The sequence below is a fragment of the Grampus griseus genome (genome assembly GCF_964374135.1).
Source record: "Grampus griseus genome assembly, chromosome: 4".
NCBI classification, from domain to species: Eukaryota; Metazoa; Chordata; class Mammalia; order Artiodactyla; family Delphinidae; genus Grampus; species Grampus griseus.
In genome coordinates, this window is record NC_138997.1 from 103401701 (window position 1) to 103420075 (window position 18375).

At 41.2% G+C, this 18375-nt stretch overlaps 1 protein-coding gene across 3 annotated transcripts in view; it reads left to right on the top strand.

The window, feature by feature from the left end:
- Window positions 1–18375, top strand: part of BOD1L1 (biorientation of chromosomes in cell division 1 like 1) — a gene marked incomplete at its 5' end in the record, with an annotated part of 55585 nt that overhangs the window by 21690 nt on the left and 15520 nt on the right. The window contains 9 exons of one of the 3 annotated variants that reach the window (XM_082652888.1): window positions 27–165; window positions 1523–1595; window positions 3669–9639; window positions 11523–11587; window positions 12477–12561; window positions 14692–14735; window positions 16164–16221; window positions 17458–17528; window positions 18141–18213. In XM_082652888.1, coding sequence (XP_082509014.1) covers window positions 27–165; window positions 1523–1595; window positions 3669–9639; window positions 11523–11587; window positions 12477–12561; window positions 14692–14735; window positions 16164–16221; window positions 17458–17528; window positions 18141–18213 — 6579 coding nt within the window. Of the gene's footprint in view, window positions 1–26; window positions 166–1522; window positions 1596–3668; window positions 9640–11522; window positions 11588–12476; window positions 12562–14691; window positions 14736–15413; window positions 15686–16163; window positions 16222–17457; window positions 17529–18140; window positions 18214–18375 lie in introns of those variants that run through there. The other 2 variants (XM_082652889.1, XM_082652890.1) reach the window with 2 other exon arrangements.

Here is an 18375-nt window from a genome sequence, read left to right on the forward strand (position 1 = left end):
CAGTTTATTGATTGCTTCTTTCCCAGGCAAAAGTAGTGTGGACTTAGAAGAATCATCAACAAAGAGTTTGGAACCCAAAGCCCCCCGAAGTAAAGAAGTCCTTAAAGAACGGAAAGTTTTAGAGAAAAAGGTAGCCTTAAGCAAAAAGAGAAAAAAGGATTCCAGGTACATATTTTATCTGGCCACATTCCCACTGTAACATTCTCTCGTCATGCTTTCAGAAGAGAGGCTTTGAAAATGACAGTAAAGAGTGAGACCTTTAATGTGTATGTTATTTCATGTTTATGAAAGACCTTAGGGTTTCCTTTTCAGTATCATAATTCATTGTATTAATATCTATAATGTTTCAAAGTAGTGTATACTAATCTTTTGAGGGGGCAGACTTTTTAGATAATCTGACGGAAGCTATGGGCTCTTTGCCCAGAAAAATGCAAATGCATAAGCACACAGTTGCTCTAGAATTTCAGAGAGTTTTATAGACGCTCTAGAAGTACTCAGGAAGTATCCCTGTTCTGGACATTCAGTTACCTCTTTTTTTTTTTTTTTTTGTGGTACACGGGCCTCTCACTGTTGTGGCCTCTCCCGTTGCGGAGCACAGGCTCCGGACGTGCAGGCTCAGCGGCCATGGCTCATGGGCCCAGCCGCTCCGCAGCATGTGGGATCTTTCTGGACCGGGGCACGAACCCGTGTCCCCTGCATTGGCAGGCGGACTCTCAACCACTGTGCCACCAGGGAAGCCTTCAGTTACCTCTTACTGACAGTGACTGCTTCCATTCTCCAGACTTTCCAGGCAGTTCACTTCACCAGAATCTCATGCTTCTCCCCATAAACCAGAGGTCCAAGCCAAAATTTTTTTTAGCACTGCATTATCATGGTTAATTCTATAAGAATTACAAAGCTGAAGAGATTGAGAGTGGCTGTCTAGCCATGGGCTATAACTTTGCTGTTCCATTGTGATGCAGTTATATAAATTTATCTTAAACTTGAAGATAGCTGAATCAATCATTTGCAGAACTCAGTGGGAGGAGTTACCTCTCATTTTTCTTATAGACCTCATTCCTGTCGATCTGAATAAATAAAACTACCCTGTTTATTCAAAAGATAAGACTTTCAAAATGAAATTGTAGCCCATATCATATTCATCTTCAAGCAACATTCAGGAAATTTTGTTTCAAGAATACTTTCCTATAGGGCCAAGAGTGTTCCATGTCACATTTGGGATTGAGTTCTTCACTGTTGACCAAGAATAGGATTTAAATTGAAATTCACAAGTCTCTATGTACAAATTAAATGTTTATAGTAAAGAAAAGCTAAGGTTTTTTTTTTAATCTTGCTGAGAAATTCTGATATTTGATTCAGAGTTCATATTTCACTTTTTTTTTTTTTTTACATCTTTATTGGAGTATAATTGCTTTGCAATGGTGTGTTAGTTTCTGCTTTATAACAAAGTCAATCAGTTACACATATACATATGTTCCCATATCTCTTCCGTCTTTCATATTTCATTTTTTCCCCCACCTAGGAATGTTGACGAGAATTCTAAAAAGAAACAGCAATCTGAAGAAGATTCCAAAGAAACCCTCAAAACAAGTGAGGTGTGTCTTAATTAATAAAACCCCATTTTAACTGTTCTTTTGTTAGATATACGCCATTCAGCCCTTTGTAGTAAAACTTAGAATACAATCTGATTTTTTCCAAGTTGAATAAAAAATCCATCACATTCAGCATTCTAACACCCCCATCGTATTATGGCGTGAAGTCCTCATTTTGGCAAGTTGATTCTTATGATCTTTTATCTGGATAATAGCTACTTTTCTACTCCCTTCCCTTCCCCCAACTTCCCCACTTCTTATTTCCTATATTGGCAATAATAAAATTGCCAGGAATAATAATGAAAAAGAAAAGGGAAAAAAGCTAAAATCCCTCTACAAATAGATTGTCTGTTCTATTCTCTTCCATTCTCATCAACATATGTTCATAATTTTGTAGATAGATGTAATCTTGCAAAGTGTTTTTGTTTTTTGGGGTTTTTTTTTGTGGTACGTGGGTCTGTCACTGTTGCAGCCTCTCCCACTGCGGAGCACAGGCTCTGGACGCGCAGGCCTAGCGGCCATGGCTCATGGGCCCAGCCGCTCCGTGGCATGTGGGATCCTCCTGGACTGGGACATGAACCCATGTCCCCTGCATCGGCAGGCGGACTCTCAACCACTGCGCCACCAGGGAAGCCCTGCAAAGTGTTTTTAATGTTCCCTCTTTGCTCATTGTATGCTGTGACTTCCTAATTATAATATTTGATTGTATAATATTATATTGAATACCATAATTTAAGCATTTCCTCTTAGTTGAGCACTTAGATTGTTTCTAAGATGTGATCATTTTAAATAGTAAAAATATGTACATAAAACTACCCCCAAAATGTTCAATAAGTACATTTCTTCTCCTTTTTGCCTTATTTTCTTGAGATAAACTTTTGTTTTCACTGGGTTTAAATGTTTATGTATACTGCCATATTTATAACTCTGTAGCTGAACTATCTTAACACTTGTAAGGGAAACAATGGTTTAGTAATTATTTATTCATAGCCAGTAAATGTTCTTGATGTCTTTATCCAGAAATTAGAGGCATATTTGTAAGTATATCCTGATATTCTAATGGCATATCTTTAAAATATTTAACTTTATTTTATGAGAAATTTCTGTGAAAAATCTCATAAAATTTTATTCACATTAATTGGTTAGAACTTACTGTAAAATTAGGTTGATGAAATCCCTGTTCTTTCTTTGAGGAGTTTAATTTTAAAGTATTTTTTTAAGATGTTGATCCCAATATTAGTAGTTGCTAAAATGTAAAAAGATGCAGTGATAAATTGACCCAGAGACACAGAGGGCTTTCTGAGTACTTCAGCCCATTATTTGAATAAGAATAATTATAGCTAGTCCATGAGTCTTTATTAGAGTGTGCTTAGTCATTAACATTAATCCCCTCAGAGCTGTACTGTGGGATAGGGAGGAAAGTTTGGATGTTTTGGTCTATTAGTATCTTCCCTTGGATACATCAATGTATACATACATTATATATAACATTATTATTACCATGAGTTATTGTGTGCATTTGAAGCTTCCTAAGTAGCTTGTCTTACAGGTAACCTAAATTCATGGAGTTCCTATAAATAATTTGGGTTTCTAAATTAAAATATAAGAAACTTTTATTTCATTGCAAAATTTTTAAATTGGCTTCATTAGGTTTTCAGCTTTTGGACTAAAAAGAACATTGCTTTGTCATTCTTTCAGCTTATATTTATTAATGACCACTGGGCATTAGTGGGCTTTGGCAACTTAGAGTTTAAGAAGGCCTCCTAAATGCATGGACCTATCTCAGGAGAAAGAACTACTCTCTAAAAAGATGCTGCAATGTAGTGGGAAGGGTACTAGACTCAGAATGAAATCATCTGAACTCATTGCTAGGTGTCAAGTTATTGAATCATGCTGAGTTTCAGGTTCCTGATGCATAGAATGAAGTTAACAATATCTACTGGCTGCTGGCAAAGGTTAAATGAGTAAGGTGTAACATGTGACAGCACTCAACGTACTATATGCACCCAAATGTTAGATGTGAATATAAAAGTTAATGTTAGTATTTCTTACATTTTAACTTTTATTTTCTTACAGCATTGTGAAAAGGAAAAAGTATCTTCTTCAAAGGATTTGAAGCACATTCATGCAAAGAGTGAACCAAGTAAACCTGCTCGGAGACTTTCAGAGTCTTTGCATTCAGCTGATGAAAACAAAAATGAATCCAAAATAGAAAGGGAACATAAAAGACGGACCTCAACCCCTGTTGTGGTGGAAGGAGTGCAGGAAGAGACTGACATGAGAGATGGGAAGAGGCCAGTGGAACGGTCAGAAAGTGGCACAGAAGAACCCCAGAAACAGAAATGCACACTTAAAAATGAAAAGCATCTAAAGAGGGATGAGTCTGAAACACCATACTTGAGAAGCCTGCCTAAGAAAGAGACAAAATCCTCCAAGGACAAGCCTGAAAAAGAGAAAACTTTGTCAGAAGACAAACTGTCTACAAAACACAAGTATAAAGGTGACAGTACACATAAAACAGGTGATGAGACTGAGCTTCACTCTTCTGAGAAAGGCTTGAAAGTTGATGAAAACATTCAGAAGCCAAGTCAACAAACAAGGCTTTCTTCAGATGATAAAGCTGAACGAAAAAGTAAACATAGGAATGAAAGGAAATTATCAATTTTGGGCAAAGATGGTAAACCAGTTTCTGAATATATTATAAAAACTGATGAGAATGTTCGTAAAGAAAACAACAGAAAAGAGAGACACGGTTCAGCCGACAAAACTAAGGCAGAGCACAAATCAAGAAGATCAAGTGATTCTAAAATTCAGAAAGATTCTCTCAGTTCCAAGCAACATGGAAGCACATTACAGAGAAGAAGTGAAAGTTACTCAGAGGATAAATGTGATACGGACTCGACTAATGTAGATAGTAATTCAAAAGCAGAAGACGTTGTTCACAAGGAGAAGCGAAGAACCAAGAGCTTGTTAGAAGAGAAACTTGTGTTAAAGTCTAAATCCAAAAGCCAAGGCAAACAGTTAAAAGCAGTTGAAACAGAATCACAAGAAAATGTCACGAAACAGGTGACCACTTCAAAACCAGATAAGGAGAAGAACACAGAAGAAAGTGACCCAGATAGGCTGCGGAAGTCTAGAGTTGAAGACAGACCTTCTGAGGAAAGTGGTATGGAACCTGCATCAGAGAGCACTGCCTCTTCAACACACGGTGCACAGAGAGAGTCCAGTCACAGAGCGAAGTTACCACTAGCAAAGGAGAAGCACAAGGGTGATAAAGAGTCAAGCTCTGCCAGACTTGAGAGAAAGTTATCAGATGGGCACAAAAGCAGGAGCTTAAAGCATAGTAGTAAGGACGTGAAAAAGAAGGAAGAAAATAAGTCAGAGGATAAGGATGGTAAGGAAGTTGACAGCAGTCATGAAAAGCCCAGAGGAAACAGTTCAGTCGTGGAAAAGAAATTAAGCAGACGGTTGTGTGAAAATCGAAGAGGAAGCTTATCCCAAGAAATGACCAAAGGAGAAGAAAAACCAGCAGCAAACCCTTTGGGCACTCCCAGTAGTTCCTCCCTTCAGAGACCCAAAAAAAGCAGTGATCCTGCCTTGATGCCTGAACAAGAGCCAATGGAAATTGATCTGGAGCCAGCCATGGAAAATGCATTGGAAGTACCAAAAACCCAAAACATCAGAAGCAGTAGTTCTCAGCAAGACATTGACTCAGAAAATATTACAAAACAAAAAACCACTACAGTTCTAAAGGATGAGTTACGAACTTCCATAGTAGATTCAAAAACAGCAGCTCCAGCCTGTAAATCAGGACGTGGAACAGGAACTGTTGGTAATTCTGAAAAGCACGCTGACCATAAAAGCACCCTGACCAAGAAAGTGCATCTCCAAGGTGCTGTGTCCAAACCGAATCCTGGGGAGAAAGAGCCTACTCAACAAGGAACTCATGAAATGAATGTAGACTCTGAAACAAGTCATCGATTGTTACCTCGTGCTCTGTCAGAAAGCGACAGGGCGCAAAAGAATTTGAAAAACACCACCAGGCCCACTGAGGAACGTGTTGCTCAAGGAGATACTGCTCTTGAACATTCCACAAATGTAGACTCCTCCCTGTCATTAAGTCCTGTGACTGCTGTGCCTCAGAAACAATCTCATGATTCAGGTGTAACTCCTTCAGTTGACAAAAGAACTGTTTCAGAAGGTGGCACAGCCAGCACCTTGCTTGTGGACCACTCTGAAATCCCTAACCAAAGCTTGACCGTTAGGGAATCAGAAGTCCCTAGGACAAGTGACAGCAAAGAAGGTGATGCAGTTTCCACAGTAGATAAACCAGCAAAAGCAAGCATGGATAACAAAAGACACATTCCAGAAGGTTCCCAGGCCACTGTACTCCACAGCAAGCAAGGAAAAGTAAACATGCCTCTTGGTAGTGAGTTAACAGACATGACTATGGAAAATGAGAATGTTATCAAAGAAGGTGGTTCAATGGACGTGGCTGGGAAAGGAAGTAACTTGAGTTCAAAGCAGACAATTAAGGCTTCTGTAGAAAATGGCCAAAAGGATGGCATTGCTGTTAATCAGGTGGTAGGTGTGAGTACAGAAAAAGGTGCTGAAACTGTTGGACTTAAGCATAGTAGAGGCCCAGGTGAAATAGAAAACTTGCCAACTGATGCTGACAGAAGGAATGAAAACAGTGAGGTGGACACCAGTGCTGAAAGCAACACTGCATCCTCTGTTTTATACCAGAGGAGCCGGAAAGCTGAGACTGCAACAGCCAGGTCTGGTAGAGCAGAAAAGACTTCCATTGCCACCAGTAGTGAAGGGAAGGACAGAGGTGTTCCCCTAAACCCAGTGAAGGCGGGGGATGCCACAACCACGTCTGCAGAGACAGCAGAGGGCAGGGTGGCCCTGCCTTGCACAAGCATCGAGGCAGATGAAGGCCTCACAATGGGTGTGCACTCCAGAAAGCACTGTCTTCGCGTTGGGCTGGAAGCCAGGGAAGGCACCATCTTTGCTGCAGCAGAGGAGGGTGGGGGCATTGTCACAGAAGGATTTGCTGAAAGTGAAACTTTCCTCACAAGCACCAAGGAAGGAGAAAGTGGGGAGTGCGCTGTGGCCGAGCCAGAAGAAAGAGTGGCTGACCCAGTGACGGCTCCCATGGGGACCACCAAAGGCGACATCAATAGCGCAGCACCCGAAGAGAAGGATGACGCTGTGACCAGTGCAGGCTCCGAGGGGAAGTGTGATGGTTCTTCAAGTGGGGACTCAGGACTCGTGGAGGGAGCTGTTACTTTTATTAGCGAGGTTGAAAGTGATGGAGCGGTAACAAGTGCTGGCACAGAAATCAGAGAGGGGTCCCTAAGCAGTGAAGAGGTGGATGGATTCCAGAGAAATATGATGAGAATGGACCCCAAGAAGGAAACTGAGGGGACTGTGACGTGTACAGGAGCAGAACAGAGAAGTGATAGCTTCGTCATGTGCTCAGTAGCTGGTGCAGGGCCACAGGAGGAGCGGAGGGTTACAGGGGCCCCTGAGGTCCCAGTAGATAATGACACGCCAGCGGGAACCAGTCCCACCCAGGAGGGAGGCGGGTCTGTGAATGAAGGCCCAGAAGGTGAAAGCGCGGTCACCAGCACGGGGATAACAGAGGAAGATGGGGAGGGGCCGGCAAGTTGCACAGGTTCAGAAGAGAGCAGCGAAGGCTTTGCTCTAAGTTCCGAATCAGAAGAAAATGGAGAGAGTGCAATGGACAGCACAGTTGCCAAAGACGTCACCAACATACCATTAGTCGCTGCTGGTCCATGCGATGACGAAGACATCGTGACCAGCACAGGCGCGAAGGAGGAAGATGACGAAGGGGAGGGTGTCGTGACCAGTACTGGAAGAGGAAATGAGATCGGGCACGCATCAACATGCACAGGGATTGAAGAAGAAGGTGAAGGGGTGTCCATTTGTGAAAGTGCAGAAGAAGGGGATGGTCGGATTGGCACTGCAGTGGGGCATGTGGAAGCCGAGGCCGGGGCTGCCATCCCGAATGCAAATGAGAGTAATGTTGATAGCATGAGTGGTGCCGAGAAGGACATTAAAGATGCAGAGATCTGCTCCAGTGCCAAAGGGATTGTGGAAAGCAGCGTGACCAGCGCAGCTGCAGGAAAGGGCGAAGCGGCTCCGGTTCGTGAAGGTTGCGAGGGTCCCATGACTAATGCAGCTTCAGATCACAGTGACAGTCAGCTCACCAGAAAAGAAAACGTCAACGATACCACTATTTCCACTGGCCTGGTGGGGGGCAGTTATGAGGCTCTTGTATCCGGTGCAGTCCCAGAATACAAGGCTCATCACACGTCACCAGATGAAAAAGCAGATGAAGGTATCATCACTTCTGTGGAAAATGAAGACTGTGATGGCCTTGTGGCTGCTAAAGCCAGTGTCAGTATTATGAACCCAGCTTGTTTAGCCAGCGGTAAAAGTCAAGGCAAAGGCTTGATGATTTCTACCAGTACAACAAATGATTTCACCCTGCAGCTAAACACGATGGTAGGTATGGAAGAAGGTCGTTCAAGTGCCCTGAGAACTGAAGAAAGTGTGGAGGGCCCCAGAGTGAACGTGGAAGAATTTGAGGTCCCCATGCCCAGCGCGGTGTCAAGCGATGAGAGCCAACTCCCGGCTGCTAGAAACGAGGAGAAAGACGAGTGTGCCATGATTTCCACAAGCATAGGGGAGGAGTTTGAAGTGCCCATTTCCAGTGCAACAACCATCCAAGGTGCCGAGAGTCAGCAGCCAGTTGTAGCAGTTGAAGAACGAGCTAAAGGGCCAGTCTTGGTGAGCGCTGATGACTTCGATGTGCCCATGCCCAGCGCACCTGCGGAAGTCGAGAGCCCCCTCGCTTCAACCAGCAAGGAGGAGAAAGATGAGTGTGCCCTCATTTCCACCAGCATCGCAGAAGAGTGCGAGGCCTCCATTTGTGGTGTGGCTGTGGGAAGGGAACATGAGCGATCCATCCTGGGCATGGAGGAGAAAGATGGGAGTGCCATCATATCAACAAGCTCGGTAGAAGACTGCGAGGGCCCAGTGTCCAGTGCTGCCCCTCAGGAGGAAGTCCATCCCTTGGTCACACCAGCGGAGGAGACGAGTGACACCGCCATGATTTCCACCAGCACCTCAGAAGGACGTGAAGCAGTCATGGTGGGTGCCGTCCCACAGGATGAAGATCAGCTCGCCATTGTGGGAACAGAGGACTTGAGCGATGCTGCCATCATCTCCACCAGCACAGCCGAATGTGTGCTGGCCGCCACTGGCCTAGACAGGCACGAAGAGAATCAGCTGACTGCAGGCAACCCTGAAGGAAAAGATGACCTGTCAGCCTCGAAGATGAGCAAGGCTGAGGCCCCTCTGCCCAGCCTAATTGCTGAGGACAACTGTCAGTATCCTGGGCCATCCACAGGAGAAAAAGAAGTGGGCCCCATGGTGGCAGTGGGCACCAGGGAAGGGCACAACAGGGTGTCGGTCAGCGTGCTCTCTGCAGGTGCTGGGTGTGCACCAGAGACACTGAAGTCTGGCAAGGACTGTGCAGGCAAAGATCAGAGAGAAGATGAAAGCCCTGAGGCAGGGACGTCGGGGGACAGCACTCCAGGCAGGTGTCCGGCAGGGGTTAGTGTGGACTTGCCTCTCGACCCTCGAGGAGCAGAGCAGGCAGCCAACGACTCCTCCGTCAGGGTGCTCTGTTTGACAGCTGTAAATACTGGTGCTAAAAAATCTGATGATCAGCAGGGGCCTGAGGGCAACTTGAAAACCACCACTGAGTGTATTAATGGCGAAGAATCAGAAGTTGCTCCTTCTCACATGACAGTTCTTCCTGCTGCCTATGCTGTAGCTCTCTCGGCTCCTAAGTGCAAGCAGGACTTGGCTATCAGGAGTGATCGCAGTGGCAAGTGGAGCGCTCCAGCGCCTGCTGAGAAAACAGGAGATGGTAGCAGCATGACCGTGTCCTTCCAGGAAGAAGGAGGCCTTGAAGTCACTGTTTCTTCTGAAGAGAATTTGCGTAACATAGGTGAGAATCTCCTAAGTGCACATTGTTGCATTTTACAAAGATAATTGTGTGTAGAGGACATTTAAGACAATCTTCCAAAAGATGGTTTGGATTCTAGAACGTTACAAAATAGCTCTCATCCAACTTGAAGGTCAGGCTTCTCTAAAATTGTGTTTAAAAGCTTAAAGCCTTAGACCTGCTTCTCATGTGCGATGAGGCCAGAGGCCAGAGCCTGAGAGCCAGGTCATCAGCTGGCCAAGTGTTGTCTGCAGGACTGTTGCAAGTTACTAAACCTCTTGGACCTTCAGGTTTCTTATCAATCAAAATGAAGATCCCTTACAACAACGTATGAAATTAGTGTATTTTTTATCACCCTTATTTTACAAATGAGGAAAAAGATTCAGAGAGTTTAAATAACTTGCATAGTACTCAGGTGCCTCTTAGAAAAAAAAAATTACTTCAAGCCTCAGTTTTCTGTTGTATAAAAAGGAGATAATAGTACAAAAACAAGCATCATTCTAACCCTTATCTGACTTACAGACTTGAACTATGTGTCAGTTCAGTCTAGCTGGCTACTGCTAATCGAGGGAGCACATTATTATTTTTAATGGAGTTTATTGTTCATATAAATGAGTTAGTTTCTGGTTTAGAATTGTTTGAAAAGGAAAAGCATTCCTTCCTGGTAGATTTCAGAGTGCTGGTCTTGTTAGAAACAGTTGGTAACTTTCAAAGGTGTAAGCTTTAAGCATGGTCATTCATACACTCCCACTTCAGACACATTACACCAGGTACCACTGTGGATTCAAAGATAAATAGTCAAGATGGGAAAATAGCTGTGAATCTAGCCATGTATTGTACATAGGCCATGACACTGCAGTGTGACAGGTGCTTAGAATAGGGTTAACCACAGAATGCTGTGAGAACTCAGAGGGGCACATGGGCTGGACTTGAAGGGATCAGGGATGTTGTCTTCCTTTCTACTCTGATTGTATAAATTGTAGCATCCTGGACTTTTCAACTGGAATAGACCTTAGATACCATATAAATGCAGCCTCCAGAGGCTGAGGCCAGTAGGTTTAGTCCTGTTCATTATAGGGACTTAGATAGGAGACATTAAGAAATGTCCCAAGGGTTGAAATAAGTGACTTTAAAATTTTCCATTGATTTTAGCTTAGGGTAAATTGAACACTCTGGAAGTTTTTTTATGACTCAACCATTGCTACAGTCTATTATTCCTCCTGCCTCCCCCCTTTTCTTCTCCCTGAAGGAACAGAAATAGGAGGGCTTTTAGCAAAGGCAAGCTTGCAGCCTCTTGGAGAAAGGAAGGGTTTTCTTTGGAGACTTACATGTGGGCAGGTGAGAGAAACTGGAAGTCACAGGACAGAAGAGAGAAGGAAAGAAACGACCAAGACAGGGATAGGTTTGAGTCTCTAGCAGAGAAAATTCTGTTCTCTTTTTATCCACTTCACAGTTTTTAACTTTATGTTCAACTTTGCTGTGTCAGCATGAAGCAAGTACAGTGAGTCTATTCACAAATCACCTTCTTTATTGGGAATATACCACAGTGGCCTAGAATATTTTCTTTTAGGGACAAACTTGATGTAGATCACTATAGAAAAATTCTTGGAAATAAGATGTCCTCACAAATAATATTGTATCATTCTTTGTGGGCAGCCATCTTAACAGCAAAAAAACATTTTCACACACCCCCTCCACCAAAAATGAGTAAATGACCCCTTGCCTTTCATCTGAGAATTTTCGTATATATTCCTTTTTACTGTTTTCTATTGACAGCAGAGGAAGAGGGCATGGCATACTAGATAACAACATTCTGTTACCTTTTGATTCAGGATGTATTTTGCAAGCAAATTCTTAAGTTGATTTAGTGCTTTGAATTTCATTAGGCACTGAAGAGTCTCCATTGAATGATTTGGGAGGATTGGGACTGAAAGCCAACTTGAAAACTGAGGTATGGCTGGTAATTCAGTTATGCTGAACTGTCAGTGGTGTAAGTACCTTTTCACCATATATAGACATATGTACACTTGAGCAGAATATAGTGCCTGTATTCTGTATAGCTATACAAGCAGAGTATAGCTTCTCATTGTACTTAAGACATTTAAGTTTTGTTATTGTCACATCCTATAGGGGAAAAGCTAAGAACCTCAGTACCTCAGTTAATAGTGCCATCATCAGTTCCATCCACTCAAACCAGAAACCCAAGAGTCACCCTCAGTCACCCCACATTCAGTCCATTTCCAAAATATAACTTGAATCCATCTATTTCTATTTCTATAGCTGCCACGTAATCTAAGCCACTACTTCAGTAGTGTCCCCATTGGACTTTCTTCCTCTCCGGTCCCTCCTCTAGTCTTCACACAGCCCTGAGAGCTATCTTGAAAAACATAAATTAGGTCGTGTCATTGCTCTGCTTGAAATTTCCAGTGGCTTCCCATCATACTTAGAATAAAATCTCTGTTTGGGGGGTGTTTTTTTGTTTTTGTTTTTTTATCACAGCAGGCACTGCAGTGGTTCAGGGTGAGCTGTGGTGAGACTTGAGCCTCTTGAGGAAGTGGGGCAGATCAGGAAAGGCCTTGTGTGTTGTACTCTTTTACTTTAAAGCAATAGGAGAGCCATTGATGGATGAAATTAGTTTTATCATATTTTATTTTATTTTATTTTTTTGTTTCTGAAGGTTGACAGTATTCATTTTTAAATTTCACAAACTTGAAAGTAGACTTTTATATTGTCACAGGATGTTGGGTGTTTTGTTTAATTCACTTGAGGTGAATTAAACTTACCTTCTTATTTCAAAAACCTCATTTAACTTATTTGTTATGGTGCTTTGGACTTTTTAGGTATTTGTGCCATCAGAGGAAGAGAAAAATCATGAAATTCCAGCACCACCAGAAAGTCCAAGTGGGAGAAAGCTGAGTGGAGTCGGTAAACTCCTTTTAGTGGTTGTTCACATTACTTTTTCCTTGCATGTGGTTTTATCTTTTATTGCCACATAAAATTAGTAGCTAACTTGTAATAAAACATCGACAGGCTATATGGATTTACCTCTCACTTTTTAACATAGGTTAGAGGGAACTCTTTACTATTTCATTTTTGACTTATACTTTTTCTCATGAAGTATCAGTATTATGTCAATCAATATTATGTAAGGTAATTATTTAAATCCAATGTCTCCAAATAATTGTGGCCAAACAAGTTGCTTTGGAGCAAACCCTTGCTCAAGCTCACAAATGTGTCAGTGTGGCCCTCCCTGTCCTTTAAGGTGCTATCACAGTTCACTTCCAAAAGTCTAGTCTCCGGCCCCTGTTCCCACTTCTTTTAACCTCACGCTCATGGCTCCTGGGCTCTGGCAGTTGCCCAGTTACTGAAGCTACTTCCCGCTTGCATAGCCTCTTCTCAGTCTCTCTGTGCAGTAGTATTTGGTGTCCACTAAGTATTTTTTAGGGGAGAGCCTCAGTGTCAGACAGGATTAGGACAGCGGCTCTCAAACACCTTGGTGTCAGGACCACTTTACAAATGACTTCATCTAAATCTGATTACCTCCCAAAGACCCTAACTCCAATACCGTCACATTGGGGGTTAGGATTTCAGTATATGGGGTGGGTGGCAATATATTCCATGTGAGCGGGACAGAAACATCCAGTCCGTAGCATTCAAAAAACTGCAAAGTTCAGGTAAAGCATGATCCAGGAGCAAAGACACAGCTTGCAAAGGCCCAATTTCTTATCTTCTCCTTTAGCCCCCAGCAGAAGTAATCACTTTCTCATTCTTGGTCTTTAGGAAGATATCTTTGTGCTGTCATTCATGGCTGAAATCCTGAGACTTACTCTGATTCAGTTTAGGTACCTGAATTATATTGTTCTATCTTTTTTTTTTAACTCAGCCATATATTGTGGGCAGCCTTCATTGTCATTGTATACAGATCAACTTCATTTGTTTTAATAGTGGTCTGTAATGCATTTTCCCATTTGTTATTAGATATTTTAGTGGTCTCCAGATTTTGTAGTTTTTACTAGCTGCAGTGAGCTTCCATATGCATGTAACCATGCATTTCCCTAAGTGTTTTCATAAGAGTGAGTTGAGAGGTCAAAGAATATGTAAGTTTTGCATTTTCATTTCAAGCACTTGATACTCCCCCTACTTTGGAGGCAAATATTGAAGGATGAGTAGGTGTATATTCAGTGGACAAGGCAAAGAGAAAGGCAGTGTGTATAAATCCTCACCGGGAACTATCTGGGGCAGTCAGGGTGGGGACCTTCCAAGGCACAACCATCTGAAAGGGCAGCCTTCAAAGTATGTGACCTCAGAAGCCTTATAAGCAAAAGTACCAGGCAGTCCTGGAAGACCACCCCAAGACCTGGTAAGCCATTCATGCTCACATGTTAAAACCCTAACGATGACTAATCTATCCAAAACTTGGACAGATGCATTAATTAAATTTGTATGTATGTGTTATAATACAAATAATTAATATCCCATTTGTTAATTGTCAAGAAGGTAACATTTTTGGATTCTGAAGTCCTTTGTTCCCACAGTTATATTTCAGGTTACTTTACTGTGTTTAGGTATGGTTCAATAAGAGATCTACTTATGTAAAAGGAAGTTGTTTTTAAAAGAAAAATGTGTGTTCTGTCACTGTTGAGTAGAAACAGTAGACCTTGTACTTCAAGTTTCCAAAGAATGTAAATAGACCATTGCCATTTGAAGGGATAGGATCTAACTTTTCATTTGATGGCATTATTTTTAAATGAACCAGTGTTACACTGTCGCTTAACGGTTACAGCAAAGGCCTTCCTTCCACCGTCCTTCTAAGCTTCAGATCACTGACATGGCTACATCACTATAGTGATTTAATGGATCACTGCCATTACTGTAAAAATGCAGGCAACATTGTTTTTCTGATAGTACTGACAGAACACGGATTGTATATTTCACAAAAGCAGCTAGGCCACTTAGCGACATATTTAGACTTAACTAAAAAAGCTTTAAATTTGTTTCTCTGTGGTTCAGAAACAACACTCAGTTTCCTTATTTCTCATTTTTATTTTTGAACAGCTGAACTACAGAGGGAGCCTTTGTTGGTGATTGAATCACTAAATGTAAGTCACTGTAATGGTTAGAGTTTTGTTGTTATCAGTTGGGGTTGCTTTGATTTGGGGTTTTGAGAGCGATTACATTTAGGGGAGGTGCTGGCTGTGCATTTCTTTAGGAGACAGGACGTGCTCTCCATTCAAGTTCAACTTACTGACACCTTCAGTTCCATGTTCAATTATATCCACTGATGTCAGGAAATTTAGTTGTTTTTCTCAGAAAAAAGGAGTCACTCAATTCAGCTGCACTGTGTTCTAGTGGCTGTTTAGGCCAATGTCATGAAACAGCACTAAGGAAATAGAAGGTGGCCCAGATCCCTCAGACTAGGGAACTCCCCTGGTAATCCTAATGAAATCCTTCAAAGAGCTAGGAGCTTTCTGTTTGTTTTATTACTATAATGGGATGCAAATTGGACTGTGACGTCTTAAATTATCCTGGTGCTGTAGACCAAACCGACTTTATTTTAAAAACTAAAGTTCACTTTATGTCTTTAGAAACCTTTTGTGAAGATACTAAACTATAATTGCTATATATACATATTTTTTCCCAGCTGTGGCTCTCATAATCCCTTCTGTGCTTGAAAGAGTTGGGTTTTTGTTTGCTTTTTTTTTTTTCTTTCTTAGTGCATAGGGAAGTGAACATTTTGTAAAATGCTTGCAAATCACAGACAGCTACATTTTTTCCAGTGCCCCTAGAGGACTCAGAAGAGCTTTGCTTCCTACCAGACAACTATGGCATCAGAGGGCTTACCTCACCCTGTTGAGACATCCCAGTCTGTATCTAGAAGCTCACACACGGTCTACTGAGTAAAAGGAAGAGAAAAGCCCCACTTGGTTTTGTTCAGGTTTACCCTCCAGGAGTTAAAAGGATTCTAAATGTGGCTGAAACCTCCAGAGCTCCCCAGCATCCTACCTTGTTTCCCCGAATCCCCCAGCTGGCTTTTTCCCATCTAAGCACAACTGCCCTTTCCAAATATGAAATTCTGTAGCTAGGATTTAGAATGTTGTAGGATATTCTAAGACTTCCTCTCTGTGTTAAAAAAAAAAAAAAGTACAGTTGACAAGATTTCCCAGAGGGAAACCTTATGACAGAATGACAGAATCCCTTAACATTTTTTAGTAAAGAAAATCTTCAGGGATTGTTGGATGGGAAGAGAATTCATAGAATTCGGAAATTTTTTCTCTCTTATTTCTTACTCTTTTGCCATACCATTTTAAAGACAAGGAGAGTAAACAGAGTGGGATGCTAATTTCTTAAACTGAAACTTCTTCAAAAGGAAAATGCCCTATGCTCTTGAGCTTGTGGGCGAAATTTATTAAAAAAAAAACATGGACTCCAGTTCCTTTAAGCGTTCCCACAAATGGCCAGATTATTTTCTAGATATTCAAGATTTGTGTGAGATTATCCATAAGTAACTTTTTCTGTTGCGTGTTTAGGTCGAAAATTCAGGCTCAAAAACAAATGAAATTCATAGCAAATCTCAAAGCAAAGAAGGTAAGTTAGTGTATTTCATAGTAGTAATTTTAATATTATAATTATCATTTGTTGAGTGCCTTCTGTGTGACATGCCCTGTGCTAATTATAATTAGTTTGCAAATTTTCACTCATCTAGTTTATATGATCCATTACAATGAGCGTTAACAGCATCACATCTGTAGTTGAGGAAACTGAGGCATGGAGTGGTCCAGTGTCTCATTCAAGGCCACATAGCTTGTAAGTGGTGCCTTGCCTTAAATAGCTACTAGAACTTTGCCAGAAACCTCACAGTAGATTTATCCAACGTGGATACAAAATGTATAGACCCCAGTGGTTTGTATCATAGGAGAGGCTCTGTGCTAAGTACTTAACTGTTGATTTCTGACAAGCAGTCTCAGTTTAGTAGCAGATCAGGGACATCACATTTATGAGGCTCATCGCCCAGGGGTCAGACCTCATTGCACGCAACCTGCAGAGACTGTCAACCCCAGAGGAATAATTCTCTTCTCAAAACAAAATGTAGAATTTTGTTGATACCTACTGATTTTGTTGATTCCCTATTCCAAGAATGGGGAAAGAGGTCTTAATCCCCTATACAGTTATTTTTATAACAAGTTATACCATATTTCAAACCAAAGTAAAGTGGCAATAATTATAAACACCCATGTATCCATTACCTAGTTTTGTCATATCTTAAAATGCAGTATATTTGCTTCATAACTTTTAAAAAAATGTTACAGATATATTTGAATCCATATTATTACACCCCCCTCCCCAATCCCAATCTCTTTTTTGTCATGTTGACATGTATAACTCTAGTTACTTTACTTCAGTTGCTCTTTAGTATTCCATGGTGTGAATATACCACAGTTACTATTTTGCTTCTTTTGTTAGTGGACATTGAGGTTTTTTGCAACTTGTCCCAATTACAAAGAGAGCTACCATGCATGATCTATTGTTTCCCTTGGACACTTGTTCATACTGTGCTGAAACAGGAGCTGGGGGGAGAAATGGCTTTGAAATTTACCATGTAAATTCCAGTGATTCTCTTCCCTCCTTCAACTCCATTTACTCAAGTCTAGAAATGGAAATCATTGAACTTAACTGACATAGTTTTTGTGAGGATCCCACCACAGTCATTTGTAAAGTATTCTTTCTTCTTTTCCTTCCCCCTTCCACACACACCCCTAAAATAAGTATTAGAGTGAATACTTAAGGTGGGGTTTTGTTTTTTCTTTTGTATTTATTACTCAGAGACATCCAATAGTGGAAAAGACAACACAGAAGCCATAAGAAGCCATAGTGTTGAAACAAATCCTAAAGAGGTGGGTTTTCATAAGAAACTCAAGTATTTCATGTTTTATGCATAGTGCTTTCTCCTGTGCATAAAGGCTTTTACCTCTTTGTGTATATAAGAAATTAAATGTATGTATTAAGAGTTCTCCATATCACTGTTACTTCTTTATGTTCTTGTAAGGTTTAGGTAATTTGGCAGGTCCCAGGATTATTTGGACATGTCCCTACGGTACAGTCAAGGATGTTTTTTCATATACTGCCATTCATCAGCCCTTTAATAGGCCACCAAGACGGGAGAAAAATGTTGCCAATTAATTTATGACATGCCATCAATTGTAAGACATAGTTTGACTTCAGAGATGGTAAAATGAGAATTTTTTTTAACGTATTTTAGAATTGTTGAAATACAGTATGTAACCAAAAATAGATATGGATATTTTGTTTGGACTTATATTAAAATCTTAAAAAAAAAAAACCTCAAGCTTACAAAATGAGTCTAATCCAAATCTAGATGCCAGAAGCAATATTCTAGATTTTTAAAAAATTTATTCCAAGAGCTAGAAACTAATACAATGTGCCCCTCTTTAAGTAGATTTGAATCCAAATTCTACTGTCCTTAATATAGTCACTCTTAATTCTAGGTTGAAGAGGAAGAAAGGCACATGCCTAAAAGAAAAAGTAAGAAGCAGTATCTCTCTTCAGAAGATGAACTGGGTATCTAGAATATATGTGTTCCTGTTTTAGACATCTTTGAAAATCATATTATTTTCACATCCAAAATAATGGGCCGGTAACATAGAAAATTCTTGAGGGTAGTAATTATTTACAATTCTTAACTCTAGTGTGTTTCCAGACCAGCTTGACACCTCCAGGGTC